Source organism: Andrographis paniculata, unplaced genomic scaffold (genome assembly GCF_009805555.1).
Source record: "Andrographis paniculata isolate CXL003 unplaced genomic scaffold, ASM980555v1 Contig86END, whole genome shotgun sequence".
Lineage (NCBI taxonomy): Eukaryota > Viridiplantae > Streptophyta > Magnoliopsida > Lamiales > Acanthaceae > Andrographis > Andrographis paniculata.
In genome coordinates, this window is record NW_026137624.1 from 6,659,415 (window position 1) to 6,675,344 (window position 15,930).

The 15,930-nt window shown below is 35.8% G+C and overlaps 5 protein-coding genes and 1 non-coding gene across 7 annotated transcripts; 3 read left to right on the forward strand and 3 right to left on the reverse strand.

Annotated features, from left to right (window-relative positions):
- The first annotated feature begins 23 nt into the window (after window positions 1-23).
- Window positions 24-2,809, forward strand: LOC127242332 (uncharacterized). Of its 2 annotated transcripts, none has more exons than XM_051261835.1 (5): window positions 24-202; window positions 1,492-1,743; window positions 1,842-1,938; window positions 2,243-2,351; window positions 2,554-2,809. In XM_051261835.1, the coding sequence occupies exons 1-5, from the start codon at window positions 179-181 to the stop codon at window positions 2,630-2,632; spliced, it is 561 nt and encodes a 186-aa protein (XP_051117792.1). In that variant the 5' UTR covers window positions 24-178; the 3' UTR covers window positions 2,633-2,809. The 2 variants fall into 2 exon arrangements, with proteins under 2 accessions (XP_051117792.1, XP_051117791.1); XM_051261834.1 differs by having other exon boundaries at window positions 25-202; window positions 2,240-2,351.
- An 83-nt stretch (window positions 2,810-2,892) lies between these two features.
- Window positions 2,893-4,768, reverse strand: LOC127242331 (ras-related protein RABH1d). The gene is made up of 6 exons (XM_051261833.1): window positions 4,414-4,768; window positions 4,211-4,281; window positions 4,040-4,128; window positions 3,781-3,892; window positions 3,606-3,696; window positions 2,893-3,282 (listed from the first exon to the last, which is right to left on the reverse strand). The coding sequence occupies exons 1-6, from the start codon at window positions 4,528-4,530 to the stop codon at window positions 3,139-3,141; spliced, it is 624 nt and encodes a 207-aa protein (XP_051117790.1). The 5' UTR covers window positions 4,531-4,768; the 3' UTR covers window positions 2,893-3,138.
- Window positions 4,769-4,884: 116 nt separating this feature from the next.
- LOC127242333 (uncharacterized) lies at window positions 4,885-5,708 on the reverse strand. The gene is made up of 2 exons (XM_051261836.1): window positions 5,542-5,708; window positions 4,885-5,431 (listed from the first exon to the last, which is right to left on the reverse strand). Exons 1-2 carry the CDS (start codon window positions 5,662-5,664, stop codon window positions 5,012-5,014), a joined length of 543 nt encoding a protein of 180 aa, XP_051117793.1. The 5' UTR covers window positions 5,665-5,708; the 3' UTR covers window positions 4,885-5,011.
- A 704-nt stretch (window positions 5,709-6,412) lies between these two features.
- Window positions 6,413-11,862, forward strand: LOC127242490 (asparagine synthetase [glutamine-hydrolyzing] 2-like). Its single transcript, XM_051262054.1, has 14 exons — window positions 6,413-6,673; window positions 6,853-6,991; window positions 7,191-7,286; window positions 7,411-7,552; window positions 7,730-7,825; window positions 8,325-8,422; window positions 8,819-8,977; window positions 9,283-9,363; window positions 9,460-9,681; window positions 9,786-9,920; window positions 10,091-10,165; window positions 10,407-10,493; window positions 10,603-10,710; window positions 11,378-11,862. The coding sequence occupies exons 1-14, from the start codon at window positions 6,594-6,596 to the stop codon at window positions 11,582-11,584; spliced, it is 1,725 nt and encodes a 574-aa protein (XP_051118011.1). The 5' UTR covers window positions 6,413-6,593; the 3' UTR covers window positions 11,585-11,862.
- Window positions 11,863-12,118: 256 nt separating this feature from the next.
- Window positions 12,119-12,191, forward strand: TRNAR-ACG (transfer RNA arginine (anticodon ACG)). The gene has a single exon. It is a non-coding gene; the product is annotated as a tRNA-Arg (tRNA).
- Window positions 12,192-12,692: 501 nt separating this feature from the next.
- LOC127241931 (uncharacterized) lies at window positions 12,693-14,767 on the reverse strand. Its single transcript, XM_051261214.1, has 5 exons — window positions 14,599-14,767; window positions 14,431-14,504; window positions 14,067-14,202; window positions 13,546-13,860; window positions 12,693-13,206 (listed from the first exon to the last, which is right to left on the reverse strand). Exons 1-5 carry the CDS (start codon window positions 14,725-14,727, stop codon window positions 12,934-12,936), a joined length of 927 nt encoding a protein of 308 aa, XP_051117171.1. The 5' UTR covers window positions 14,728-14,767; the 3' UTR covers window positions 12,693-12,933.
- Between the last annotated feature and the right edge of the window lie 1,163 nt (window positions 14,768-15,930).

The following is a 15,930-nucleotide window of genomic DNA, read 5'->3' on the forward strand; positions in this document are numbered from 1 at the left end:
TGGCAGTTCGTGCCTGTTTAACTCGGCAGCCCCACCTCACCCTCTGTTTCCAACGCACACTTGCACACATGCATATAAGCTCCTGGATTGGGTGCGATTGCAGCAGCCGTCAGAGGCGGAGGAGATTTCAGGCCGGAGAGGAAGTTTCTTCTGTTTCTATTCGCCTCTTGTTGTTGCAATGGCGGTCGATTCCCGTGAGGAGGTGAGATTTGACTGATGTCCGGAGTATCTGAGCTTCGGCGTTTCTGTGTGTTTAGTTTTTGGTTTTTGATGCTCGAATGTGATTCAGTTGCTCTGATTTGGTAAACTGAAGCGAATTCGCCAATGCTGTCTGTGCGTTTTCGTCGAGGATTTGGTGTGGTGTTTGTTCTTAAAATTTATGTAGTTTCGTTGTTTTCGTGGATTTTGGAGGTTTGTTTAATAGTTGCAAACTTGCAATGGCGTCATTCTAGCAAGAGGTGAAATTCCTGGAGTTTAAGCTTGGCATTTTGGTTTTTTCGTTCGATTTGAGCTGTGTTTTGTCTCTCGGATTTTGTTGTTTTTTGAAGTGCGACAATGTGATTCTGTTGCTCCGATTTGGATGTTACCTCATGCGACCTAGCGCTGCTGCTTGTTTTCGTTAAAGATTTTTTTCTTGCTTCTGAAATTTTGATAGCTTTGTTTCATCATTGGATTCGCCGACTGCTGACTTTATCTCCTCTGTAAGCAAAGATATTTCGTTTTTAGTATGTTTTTGTGTATATAGAGCTATTCTTCGTTTTCCTTTCTCTTAATTAAAGAATAAGAATAATTTTTTGTTTGGTGTCAAAGTTAAATGAGATTTATTCTCTCCCAGACACATCTCTATCTGAGCTTTACTGGATGCACGACAGCAGATCCGTGACTTGGTGTGACTTTTCGATCGTTCCAGATTATTGTTAATTTCTAATTAGAGAAAAGCAGCACCTAATCTCGAATGCAATTTCTGCACCATTAAACACTTAATCGAGTGACTTTCTGCTTTGTTATTTGCTACTTTTATGTCCTTGATACACAGTAACATTGTCTTGCATCCTTGAATTCAATCCCCTCAAAATTGTTTCAAAGATGTCCTCAAAGGCTATATGGGGTTTGGGTGTAATATGATAACTGATTGACTTCACAGTTGATGATGCTTACAGTGATAAACTTGTATGGAGAGTATTCTTTTGTGGATAAGCATGGTTTGTTAATTTTGACGTTTTTATTGGTTTTATCTGCATATATTCTTCTGAAATATGGAAGAATCTGAACTCCGAATTCTACTTGGGCACCACATTCTCTGCATCATATTAAAGAAAATATCACTTAGATCTAACTTCAACTTACTTTGGTTGATGTGTATCATTTTGTCTTGTTGACTCACAATTTGTGATTGTTGATGATTGTCAAATCTCTTAATTCCTGCAACACCTTGCTACTTAGGTTTCTTTAATTTGTTTATGTGATTTACTTTCATATCATATTTTTCAGTGTCAAACTGCCCACAGCATCGTGGTAATGACTGATGAAGGAGGGATTCGCCATCCATGTGAACCTGGTTTGATGAAAGGCGAATCATGCTTAAACTCTGAACCAAACATTCCAGCTCACACCAACCTAAAAGTAGATAAAGCAAATAACTATGCATGCATCTTGGACATAAATGCTGAGAAAGGGAAGGCAGAAATTTCCAAGTCCATCGAAGAATCTGCTACCTGTTTGAAATCTGATGATTCTTTAGGGGTACAGTTATACATTCTTTTTACTTTTGGTTTATTTGTTCCAAGCCCTTGAAAATGCCCACTATATTGAACTGTAATTAACATGTAGCATTTTAACAGAGGGTGTTTCAGAGAGAGATTTGGTTACAAATGGGAGGAAAATTCACACAGCTCCTGATGAACCACACGACAGACTTACCGAAGTTCATTTCAAGAGGTTAAGCAGCTGCAACCATTCTGATAATTCTTTATCTTAGTGAATAGGACAATAATCTCTACAAACATCAAATCAATCCCTTTTGTTAGTACAAGTACCCTACACATTTTAATACTGTTGAGGGAAAATGCCCAAAAAATTAGAAGTTCAATGCAAGCACAAATTCTTCATACAGTGCATCTTATATTGTTCTTTGTTCATACCAAAAGTATACACATGTTATATTACATGATCAATGATTTTACCATCGAGTACATTTTATAATACTAGTAATTTGACGAGTACTGTCTCCCTTTTGCAGCAGATAAGTTTGTGGCAGAGAGAGTCCACGACACACTTTCTAGTAGATCCCGGAAATACAAGCGATCTGCCTCATTCAATTCAAGAAGAGTGGTTCTCCTGTTTTCAGTCTTGTAAGCCAGCCAAACCATGTACCCTTCTACTTGTAAACACAATATTTTGAAATCGAGAAAAAATGATCATTCAAAAGAGACAAAAACAAGTTCAGTTGCATATCTTCAATTATAGTGCATTGTTGGATTAAATCCTCAAGTTTATAACCTTCTCTTTTTTAATCCATCTTTTTTATAATAATTGTAATTGAACTCTTCTCAGGTCTAGCATGGGAACTATTATTCTGATATATCTGACTTTGAGAGTGAAGCAAATAGCTGACAGATCCGGTAACCTTTAGAAATACTTGTGTCTTTTGTGAATGAATCTAGTTAGTAATGTTAGCTTTTTCCATTCTGCATTTGTTTTCTCGTTAGCATATGTTCTGGCTTTATCAATTCTCGTCCGCATGTTTTCACCCATGTATATATTTATTCAACATATGTTCTGATCTATCAATTGATGGCTTTCCTTAGCATACTAATTTTCTGCTTAGAATGCTGTTACTTTTCTTGACAATTCAATGAGATCTACGTGAAAGTGCAAAATAGTGTGTCTCGACTTAGCTGATTTATTCGTATGCAAAGATTCTTTCTTGTATATTTAAATAGCTACAAACAATATTCATAACTGCAGAAAATTCCTGCAGCTTACTGCTCTGTTTCATGTTAGTTAGGAATGTATGTTCATCTTCATCATAAAAAATGTTCGTACACGTAGGAATCCCAACATTTTCTACTAAATCCTATTTGTTTTTTGGCTCCACCTGTCGATAAATTGGTCTTCGGTTATGCGTGTGTGGCTGTCTTAGCATGAACAACCTCCTCCTTGTTGGTCTGCCTGAGATGTGTTGGAAGTAGGTTTCAAGTTGACATCCACCATATCTTCATGTTTTGTGGAGGTCAGTGCTTCCATCCCTGGCAATGCTGCTGCTATTTTCCTAAATAGTGGCTGCAAAAATTATTTAAAGATCAATATTTCTGCTACCCATTTTTCTGAAGTTGCTGCTGAGTTAAACTTCAAAAGGTAGTTTGAAAATTTTACGCCATTCTTCCTCGGGATTTAGAAATTGCATGAAATTTGTAATTTTTAAAATATTGCACAAAAATTCTTTCTGAGGAGCTTCTGTGCAATACTTTTGAAAATACGAAGATTCTCAAGTGCAATGTTTTCTAAGAAGGAACCTTATATAGCTTCTAAATCACGGGCGAAAATTGGGTAAACTTTCCAGCTATAGTGCATGATTTGATTGCATATTATTGTTCTCTTCTTACCTTAATATTGAAACCGGCCTTTGCGCTAGTTTCCATGAACATGACTCCGACTTCTCGGGCTTTATAATCTCCTTCTTCGATTGAAACTTGCCTGTAGTGTATCATCTTACCAATGTGTTAGAATCTGTGCGAGGACAATGTAGAAGGATGTTGAGAAATGAAACCTTTCACTCACCTTTTCTCAACAAGATCCGTTTTGTTCCCCACTAGAACGATAATGACATCTCCGCCTCGTTCTGTTCTCACTTCGTCGATCCATCTCGAAGTGTTCAAAAATGATTGTCGATCTGTAAATGAACCATAATGAATTCAGCACTGCACTGTGTTATAACACAACTTGTGCTAATTTACTGCATAATGTTACTATAAACAATACATCATTTTTAATGTGCTTGATTGGTATATGGTTAGAAAATGTGATTTAGAGAACTGACTTGCGACGTCGTATACAATAACGGCGACGGACGAGTCTCTTATATAGCTAGGAATAAGGCTCCGGAATCTCTCCTGACCTGCAGTATCCCTACAAAAAGCAATAAAATGCATACTGATTAAAAATTCAGCCATGGCGACGTGTTCTCTTATGGAATATGTGTGTTAATTACCAGAGCTGTAATCGAACCGTTCGATCTTCGAGGTACATCGTCTTCGACAGGAAGTCGATACCGATAGTGGCCTATAACGGCGAAACGACTTGGAATTTAGAGAATTGGAGGACAAAAATAAGAAAAAAGGTAAATAGAGATTCTTCTAGAGAAGAAGAAGGAAGAAGACAGACAGATAGATTGATTGAAAAGGTAAAAAGTACCTGATAGGTGGTGTCGAATTTGTCGTACATGAAACGCGTGATTATGCTAGTTTTGCCGACGGATTGGTCGCCTAGGAAGACCAGCTTGTACTTGGCTAATGGCGACACGACGGCCATTGATTGATCCAAGGAGATTATGAAGAAGATGAAGATGAAGATGAAAACACCGGCGACGATGGATCCGATCTCATAAGAAAGAGAAAGAGAGAGGTAAGAGACGATGGATTGATTAATGGATTAATGGCTAAGTGCTACGCAACCAACCCTCCTCCCCATGCTCTACCACTATGTATAGCAACTTACACTTTCATTTTTGCCGACATTATTTTTCTAATTATAATATAATAGTTTATTCTTTGAAATAAGTTTATTACTAATGTCTTTTTTGAAAGAAAATGTTATTAATTAGTTTATTATTATTGTCACATGGAACGATTATATATATATATATATATAGTTCAGACGTTATAGTAAATTATTATGAGTTAAGAATACAAATAATGATCAGAACAATTGTTAAAAGTTTAGGGACGGAACCTATTTTCCAGAACAATTTCTGATGAAGAAAATAACATCAGAATTACACTCTCTTATCAAATTACTTTCCTAAACCTCTCATACTGCTCCACGGAAACTTCGCCGGCGTCGCCGCCTCCGCCCTCTCTGCGCCGCTCCCACGGCCGCGTCCTGCAAAACGACGCCGTTCCGTCCTGCTATTGCTTGCCTTCCCGCCGCGGGTATTGTCTAGCCAGTGAGATTTCTTCGCGGCGTCCGGATCCTCAACAATGCCGGTCTCCGACTGCTTGTTCGCTCTCTTCCTATCGTCCTCGATCGCCGGAATCGGAAACAGACCTGGATTGATCGAAAGCGGACTTCTCAGCGTGACGTACGCCTTCTTGTAATCAGGCTTCGCAATCAGTAGTCCTCCTCGCTTCTTCTTCTTCCCCTCCATGTTTAGGGTTTCCACCTTCTCCACCTCGAATCCGTACAGCGATTCCAGGACTCTTTTGATCTCGATCTGCGCAATTGATCGAGGGGAAATGATCAGAACACCAAGACAAAAGCGAATGCGGATTCAATTCATGGACATCGACGGGAGAAGCGTGGAATCGAAAATTTCTCCGTTACCTTGGAAGCGGAAGGGATGGTTTTGAGGGCGATTTCTCTGATGTTGGTGAAGGAAGATGGCATGAGCAATTTGATCGGTAGATTCGCGAAATGGACGACTCTTCTTCCCAGTCTGCTTCCCATTTTCCTCTGCGTCGTTTCGTGAAGCTTTGGCTATGGCGAATTTTTGTTTCGTTGAGCTATAAACCCTAACGCAAGGACTCAAAATTGGGCCTTTTTGCAACTAAATGGGCCCTTTAATTTGGGCCAATTCATAGTCCAAATTGACCCGCTTAGAGCTCGGGACCATCATCTTTGGGCCGTTCCACTTTAAAGGCCTAATAGGGCCCATAAATAGTATGATCTGCTGCCTTTTTTAAAATATATATATTAGGGCCCATAATCGTGTTTTTAACCGTGAAACTTTTACCAACAGTTTGATCATTTTTTTATTTAAGTATTTTAGTAAGAGAAGCATATTTAATATTTCTATTTTTATAAAAATGACATATTAAAAGTACGATTATCCAAAAAATTTGAGCACATAAAAATAAATATTTCAAATTAAGAATACAGACAAACAAAATTCTATATGTATTTATTATTTAACTTATTTACTCCTATGTCCGTTACAGTATTTTAGAAAGGGTGTAATATTTAAAAAAAAGTGTAATTAGTAGATAATTAAAAATATATTAATGAAAATAATTATTTGATAATATAAATAATTATAAATTAATATTAAAATAGCTAATTAGTTTAATTAAAATTTAAAAAAAAAATAAAAAATTTAAAATTAAATTAAAAATGTGTAATTACGGTAGAGCGAAGAAAACTACCAGTGAACATGGTATATGAGAGATATTAAAAAGGAATTTGACGCCGCCGAAAACAAGTACTAATGAATCTTTGTGTCCAAGAAAAACGGCGCTTAAGCCCTAAACAGATTCCGAATCTTTCAAACACTGACGGCTGAGATCGTCCCATCGTGTGGATAGTCCGTTCTGACTGCTTCCTCTCTTTGATCAATCTTCAGTAGGTGAAAAACTCTCATAACTGTTACTGACGCAGCCATGTGTGGGATTCTCGCCGTGCTCGGCATCGCCGAGAACCCTCAGGGGAAGAGGACGAGGGTTGTTGAACTCTCCAGGAGGTATTTGAAGGTTTTTTGCGATCAGATTTGTTTGTTTTTGGCGCTTTTTAGGATGTTTTATTGTATTCGTTTTCATCCGGTTCGTTCTAATTGGTAATGTTGGTGAAAATGCAACTGAAATTTTGTATGGAAGTGATGTACATTTTTATTTATTTTTTTTTTAAATTGGGAAATTTTAGATTGCGGCACAGGGGACCTGATTGGAGTGGTCTGTATTGTCATCAGAATTGTTATCTTGCTCATGAACGTTTAGCTATTATTGATCCTACTTCAGGAGATCAGCCTCTGTTTAATGAAGACAAGACCATTGCTGTTACGGTAGGTGAAGTCTTTATGTTATTACAGATTGTCTTCCAGGAGTTTCTTGATCTCCTCAGCCCTAACTTTAAGTATTTTCTGGGTTTATATTTTCAAACCTATTGTTTATTTCAGTTAAATTTTGTAGCTTAATGGCTATTTTTGAAATTTATGTTGTATTTAAACATTCTCTTTTTACTGTACAACATTGTGCTTGTAGGTTAATGGTGAAATATATAACCATAAGGAACTAAGGGAGAGATTGAAGTCTCATGTGTTCAGAACAGGAAGTGATTGTGAAGTTATAGCTCATTTGGTAAGTGCCATGCACTGAAGCACAAGTTAGCATTTCCGGAAATTGCACGATTCAATGTTGTTAATATCTAACTGTAGCTTTCACTTTCTTATCTGTCCTTTTCTCAATCTACTTGTTCATTCAGTATGAAGAATATGGTGAAGATTTCGTTGATTTGTTGGATGGAATGTTTTCTTTTGTGCTTCTCGACACCCGTGATAACAGTTTCATTGCTGCCCGGGATGCCATTGGTATTACTCCACTCTACATGGGCTGGGGTCTTGATGGTATGTGACCTTTTTAGTTTTTACACAGCATTGATTTTTCGGGTTCTTATGAAAAGTCAGAGACTGAATTTGTTTTTATGTGGGGTAGGATTATGATTTGCATTTTATCATTTGCCTTTATAGAAATGGTTGCCTTGATATTTTAAATCCATGTGTAAATATTGCATTTCTCTGCAGGTTCTACCTGGTTTGCTTCAGAAATGAAAGCCTTGAGCGATGATTGTGAGCGTTTCACCCCTTTTCTTCCTGGCCATATATATTCGAGCAAAAAAGGTATGGACAAACTTTTGGTTATATTCTTATATGTTTTGATTTTCCCAAACTCTGCTTGAGTAGCTGCCTTGCACTTAATCTTAAGTGTGTGAGACAGTCATTGCTCATTCCTGATGTGGTTAATCATTAAGCACATTTAAGTGAAGTTTTCTGGGCAAACTTAAGAGTTACACTTGACAAAAGTTGTAAATAGAATGGTCATAATTACACTGTGTCCAACAATTCTCGGCAATAATAGTCAAATATAATAGAATTTTGCACTTGTGTTTGATTTTGTGTATAATATTGCTATTGATTTTATTAAATATATATTTGAGGATATGTTGGTGTTGGGAGCCCTTTGTTGTTGGCATTCAATGACTATTTATCGCTGGAAATGATGTTTTAGTTTGGGAAAATTACTAATAAAGAAATGTTTAAGCATGCTAATGCCCTTTCTGTTTAATTTACTTTCCTGCAGATTTATTGTATCTTTATTCTAATTAGATGGTGGTTACAGGAGGGCTACGAAGATGGTACAACCCACCATGGTACACAGAAGATATTATACCTTCAGGTCCTTACGACCCCCTTGTCCTAAGAAAGGCCTTTGAGAAGGTTAGCTTGACGTAATTTCTCATGTCATCAAGTATCACAATAATATAATAACTCCTTGCTTATTGCACTACTATATTATGTTCTGCTATTAGATTCATTTAAATCTCTCCTGATCCCTTATTTGACAATGGTTAACCTCCAAAGTCCTTTGAGTCTTTTGTTCGGCAATTTATTTATTTATTTCCTACTATTATATCACCTCAGTAAATGTTGTGTTTGTGGTGATTTGTGATGCAATATGAATGATTCTTGGTAGTAAAGACTATGACACATTTGCAAAAGCTTCATCATGACTTACACGGGCCAGGGCGCATTAAAACCAGCCTGTTTATTCCATTGACAGCATGCAGTATCTTCAGCAGTAATTATTTATTTATTTATTTTTCTGCTCTTTAGGCCGTCGTGAAGAGGCTTATGACGGATGTACCCTTTGGTGTACTTCTATCCGGTGGGCTAGACTCATCCCTAGTTGCTTCGGTGGCTTCCCGCTATTTGGAAAATTCACAAGCTGCTCAGTGGGGAACTCAATTACACTCCTTTTGCATTGGTTTAGAGGTTCTATCATTCTCAATATCTCGTTTCATACATTTATTTGTTTTTTCTTTATTATTCTACTTCCATTCAAGCATTCAGACAACGTTTCTATTTTTGTCAATTTCATAGGACATTTTCCTAAAATGTTATGTTACTTCTTTCTTGATACTTAGCATTAGCATTCAGTACTTTCCTCCTACTAAGTTTGTGGGCATCGATCTCCTGTCCAGGGTTTTACCACTTTTACCGTGCCTGTAAATTGCACTTCAATGATGGACAACTTCTAACATGTGGTTTTCTTCGTACTCCACGTCCCATTTTATCAGGGTTCTCCCGATCTAAAAGCTGCCAGAGAAGTTGCAGACTATCTCCATACTCGCCATCATGAGTTCCATTTTTCAGTGCAGGTAATATTCTCCCAGAAGTACATAATAATTTGATAAGCTCTTCAGTGGCCTCAGACCGGCCTTTATTTGTTTTTAATTCTTTCAATCACAATCCAGGAAGGAATAGATGCATTAGAAGAAGTCATCTATCATCTTGAGACGTATGATGTAACTACTATAAGAGCCAGCACTCCAATGTTTCTCATGTCCCGAAAGATCAGATCTTTAGGAGTCAAAATGGTTCTATCTGGTGAAGGCTCTGACGAGATTTTTGGAGGGTATCTATATTTTCACAAGGCACCTAACAAGGTCGAGTTTCACCAAGAAACCTGCAGAAAGGTATTTGCTTCTTACCTTTTAATGTACCGAGAAGATATTTGTGATAGCTATTCGCATATAGCAAGACAGAAATAATACAATTTTCTGATGTTTTTTTTTTCCAGATCAAAGCACTCCATCTCTACGACTGTCTGAGAGCTAATAAAGCTACTTGTGCATGGGGGGTTGAAGCTCGTGTTCCTTTCTTAGACAAGGAATTTATCAACGTCGCAATGGGTATTGATCCCCAATGGAAAATGGTAAGATTTGATTTTGTGATTTTGCTCTTTCTTTCCAGGTATTGTCAAGACAACTTAAATGGATGTCTGGACTATATTCCAAATGAGATGTCAGAATCAAACCTTGTTTAACTAATGCGAAAATTGTGTTGATTTTTCTTGCGAGAGTTTTATTTAACTTTCAATGGCAGATAAAACCTGGAAGAATTGAGAAGTGGATTCTGCGCAATGCCTTTGACGATGAGCAAGCTCCATATCTGCCTAAGGTTTTCTTTTAACCTCTACTTTTTTACCAATGGTTACTATTACCATTTTGATTCCCCCTATAAGAATACATGTTAGCCAGTAAAAGATAATTTCCTGTTTGTTAAAGAAGATCATTGAAGGGTTATTTGTCAATTCTCACTATTTGCCTCTTAACAGTAAGAAAGAGCAAGTCAATTTGTTTTAAAATTTAAGGTAGCCCATTTCTGGCATTCTTAACCCATTCCTTCTGTCGACTTTCAGCACATATTGTACAGACAGAAGGAGCAGTTCAGCGATGGAGTCGGATACAGTTGGATCGATGGGCTGAAAGAATATGCAAACCAACAGGTGATCACTAACTGCAGCTACCAATATTTTTAAATTACATCTATCTCAATGAACACATTTTTCATTTGTGATTTGCACTAATCATTCGATGTACTTCATTTATGGACAGGTTACAGATGCCATGCTTACCAATGCTAATTTTGTATACCCTGAGAATACTCCGACAACAAAAGAGGGGTACTACTACAGGACTATTTTCGAGAGGTTCTTTCCTAAGGTAAGCAATATCGCAGATGTTGGATTTTGATTTTTCTAGTTAATTTAACTATTTTTGGTTTTCACATATACAAATACTATTTCGTGAGCATAATGAATTATAGTTGGGGTAATGAACTTAGAATTGTTAACAAGACTAAATCTGCAGAAATTCCATGTTTGAGACATTAAGCCCACGAAAGCTCGCTCATTTACTTAGCACAATAAAAAAGTTCGTATAAACAAAAGTTTGTTAACTAAATTCACTATTTTACCAACATGTCGATTTCCTCAATAGCATATAGGATGAAGTTTCGTCCTAACCTTGTCTTCTTTAACTTGCTAAATTTCCTTTTTAGCAAATTGAAGTTGCAAATCTTTCGATTAAACTAAGGGTGTGTTTGGCTGGGTGCTTGGATTTTGAATAGTAAAAATATGAATTTGAATAGTTTTATGATATGATATAAATAGATATTGACGTGATGTTTTGAATGAAAAAATTTGACGAATAGTAGAAAATTTTATAAATCCTTCAACCATTTAGTGATGATTGAATGGTGAGCTTTATTATTATGTGTTGCATACTTATTATGCAATTAAAGTGGCAAGTGTGAGGTTATATCACAGTATTATTAAGATTTGACAAGATTTTTGGGAATGTAAAGATCCTCTGGCTATCTTTGTAACAGAATGCAGCAAGATCAACGGTTCCCGGAGGGCCGAGCGTGGCATGCAGCACAGCAAAGGCTGTAGAATGGGATGCAGCGTGGTCGAAGAATCTCGACCCGTCGGGGCGGGCTGCCCTGGGTGTTCACATTGCATCATATGATGATAATGATGATGATGCAAAAACACAGAGTGGAGAGGTTCCTGGCATCACCAAAAACTCCTCCTGAGAAGGGTTATGTTAAGTGTCGATGATGATGATATTGGTAAAGAACCAAATGGGATATGCTATGCTTTCACGGTTCTGTAATGTTTGAATGAATATTTATTTGATTGTGGTGTTTTACTGATAATTTATAACTCTACTATTATCATTATATGAATGAACTTGAACTTGAACTGGAACATTAGTCTTTCAAGTCATTCTAGAGGCATACATAAATGATATGTATGTCTTTTATGTCCTGACGATGGTAACTAATGAGTAGTTGATGCATTACTATCTTCAAAACCATCCATTGTTTTTGTATAATTTGTCTTCATGTTTTTTGGACACTTTATAATTTATTTTATATTTTAAAGATTATATCAATATGTATTTATATAAAATCAAAAAATATTATTATTATTTAACTATATCACAAACATATAAAGGTAAAATTGTCTTTTAGTTTTTTTCTTGTGTAACAATAAAAAATAAATGAGTTCTTCGGTTAATTAATAGTATTATATATTCTTTGGGCGGTGATTGATATCACCAGTTGGACTCTGTGGCCCAATGGATAAGGCGCTGGTCTACGGAACCAGAGATTCTGGGTTCGATCCCCAGCAGAGTCGACTGTCGCTCATTTTAATTTTTATTAATTATTTATTTTGTTTACCTATATATATACATATATTTAAACACCCTTCATATATATATATATAATTTAAGTTATATTATACTTGTTGGATATTTCAAGATTTTAGATCACTATCATATCTTATATACTAATGAAATTGTGATATTTATTGTGATAAAAATTAAATAAATCTAATTTATATATTAAACTATGTATGAAATTCGAGTTAGACTCGAGCCGAGCTTTGCAAAGCTCGACCTTGCTTGACTCATTTAACTGCCCTACTTACATAAGTCAAATATATATTCACAAAAACTCTGGCTCTGTCGTATTCTTGCATACATGTATGTATGATGAAATTTTGGTGTTCATTGAGTATGTAGTTACCTAATCAATTCAACTCAACTTTGTCCCTACCAAAACCTTAAGCAAATTCAAAATTTCTACACATTTGAAAACACAGATGCATTTGGATTATAATTTCAAGATTCCAAACTGAATTAAATAAAATAAATAGCTGAATAAGGCTAAAGTCTCCAACCAGTCATCCAAATTAGAAAACAAGTAACCATAATCAGTCATAATCATAATCATAATCATAATCATAATCATAATCCTAAGCCAGAAATGTTTACTAGATCGCCATATTTTCTACTCGATCCTATAGCTCGACTAAGGTCATGATGAAACCAAGGAAAATATAGCTCAAGTAGGAAGTTAAGAAAAGTTACCTTGGCCTAAACCAAAGCAATGCTGCTCTCGCCACCGGGTGGTTTGCGTACTCCACCAAAGTAATCCCGTGATTGAACCTTTCCATCAGCAAATATATCATTTCCGCTCATTTCTTTCAACTTTGCAACACTCAGTGGCTTCTCAGCAGATCCCGGTGGAGCTTCCCCCTTGAAGATGTTGTTGCCACTCAGCTCTGCAAACTTCTGGTTGTGAATCTTTTTCGTTGTCATTACCTCCGGTTCCTCGCCAAATAGGATGTTGCTTTGACCTCCAGCAGGCTGAAATAACAAGACAAGTTCAGTTGAGGCAATTGAAGCTACCAATGTAGATTAAATTGAGAGCATTTGGCTCGATAAGTTAAAGCCTTATCGAGCTATCAAGTATTTTGTATCAATTAAACAAGATTGGGAGATACTATAATCTTGAGCATTGTGAGAATGAAGGAAATTGACAGTGTAAATGACCAACTACAATCAAATTCAAAATTACCATACTCGAATTAAATATCATCATACCCTGGGACTAAAATTGAAGGCATTTACGGGCTATACTAGCTACTCAAACTCGAATAAGCAACCATAGCACAAAAAGAAATAACCAAGCTATCATCAACTCACATTGGATACTTTCACAGAAGTGCGCAAAGCTCGGGGTGCAGGTTCATCAGAATCTTTGCTCTCCTTCACTTCCATGGTGCGTGCAGCAGCCAATGAACGACGAGGAACTTCGGATGGAGGGCCAAAGATGTCATTCCCACTGAGCTCCTTAGTTTTAGCGTTTGAAAGCTGCTTCTTGTTTCTGCTCTCAGCCTCACTGTCCAATGTACCACTCAGCTCACGCTGTTTGGCAACCTCAGTCAGTGTGGTCGGTTTCTTGGGTGAAATTTTCTCTTCGGTGCTGAACGAAATCTGACTTAAGCCGTGGGCAGTTTGCTGGTAAGGAAACAACACAGTTTTTGAAATTCAAATTTAGAGTCTCAGTATGTAAATGAAACCATATACAAACAATATGTGCAGTTCTCTCAGTTCTGGTAACAGCAAAAGACAAACTCAAAATTTGACTTCTTACTATATAAATATTTAGATTTATAAATTTCAATGGATGTTTCCGAAAGGGGAATGGATTGATGAATTGATACCTGCACAATACGAACTGATGTCCGATTGTTAAAGTTACCGTCAGAGTTTCCAGATTCGAGAGCATCATCTTCTCCATTTGCCGAAAATATTTGGCTGCCGGTCATCTCCTTCAATTTGTAGCCTGAACAAGGTTTCCTGGCAACCATATCAAAGTACATCTAATAAAAGTCATTTTTCTTATTGTTTGGGTCAACAGAAATTGCCTTTCGGAATTCAAACTATCAGAACCTAACAATTGCAAAATCAAGCCTAGAGATAAACAATTGATCAATAACAAATATATATTAATATATATATATATATAAGACCTCACCATCATCAAATTACAAAACCGGTAAAAATTTTAGTTTAGCTTCAACTCACCTTTTGTTAAGGCTCTCAGCTTCTTCTTCGGAGATCTGACCTCCAAACAGAACCTTTCCGATTCTATCCGACGGCTGATAAATGAGATAAAAAAGAAAATTTCCTCAAAAATAGAATTGGTGTGGCAAATGAGCTGGACAGACAGAAAATGATGTAATGCAGTGGTACCTGGCTTGTACGAGGTGCGGGGCGATTAGCCGCGGCGGAGACGGAGGCGGAAACCGGCGGAGCCTCCGACCAGGTGAGCAGATCTGAAGTAGAAGTGTGAGGCTTCCGTACAGGCGTGGCTCTCTCCATTCTCTGCTTTCTCACTAGTCTCTGATGTGTGTCTCTCTATCTCCGCAGTTTGAATTTATTGAAGCACCGTCAGCATTAATGAACCTCGACGACGTCGTATTGACGTTAAATCAATTATTAAAGTCGCAACGAAAAAAAAATAAAATCGTACGGAAATATGATACTCTCTCAATTTGCCCAGAATTTTTATGCATGAACATTAAGAAAAATAATAGTAATTTAATATTATTTGGAATCTTTTACAAAGATGTAAATAAAAAATTATATTTTTTACAAGAATAGTAATAAAAAAATTTAATTAAAATATAATGATTAGTAAAAACTAATGAAAATGATAAAAATAAATATATTTTTGCAATTGCAAAACAGAGGAAGTAAAAATTAATATACGATGCATAAATAAAATTATATACTCATAACATAAATATCTATTTTTTTATATATTAAATCATAAAAAAAATTATAAATATGTACAAATAAGACGTGTTATATGTTTATATAATTCATTTTAAATCCAAAATATAATACTAATATTTTAAAAAGAAAAAGAAAGATAGAAATAGAATGAATTTATTTAATTTGTCTTTCAAATCAACTTTTTCTATTAAAAATATAGTAATACTATATTTAAATATTCTTTAAATTAAAATTTAAAAAACTCAAAAAATAGATTTGTTCCTTTTGAGTTTTTCCATAATTTATTACTATTATTATTATTATTACAAAATATTACTATCAAAACTTAAAAAAAAAAAAAAAAAAAAAAAAAAAAAAAAAACTTGTAGTTTCCTAGTAATAAAAACTTGAAAAATAACCTCCAAATGGTCTTACGGTTTGAGGGGATATATGTGATGCGAACGTGGATCCCAAAAGAGGTTGACTTTGATGCTTCTCTCGGAAATGAGCGACACAAACGATGGTCGCCATTTCCAAATTGTTTGTTTGGATTTCAATTTTCAAATGTCTTAGAATCATTCATCAGTTTACATAAGAAAATTTATTTTAACATTTAAAAAAAAAAAAAAAGGTTTACTCAAAATATAACATCAAATTATTTTTTCTTTTTATACCATTTTTAACTTAATTTCAATTCCACCGCGCTAACAAAGTTCAAGTGATTTATTTATACTTCATTTATTAATTTTTAAATATTTTAATTATATATACACTCGTCCTGTTCAAATGCTAGTATATATATATATA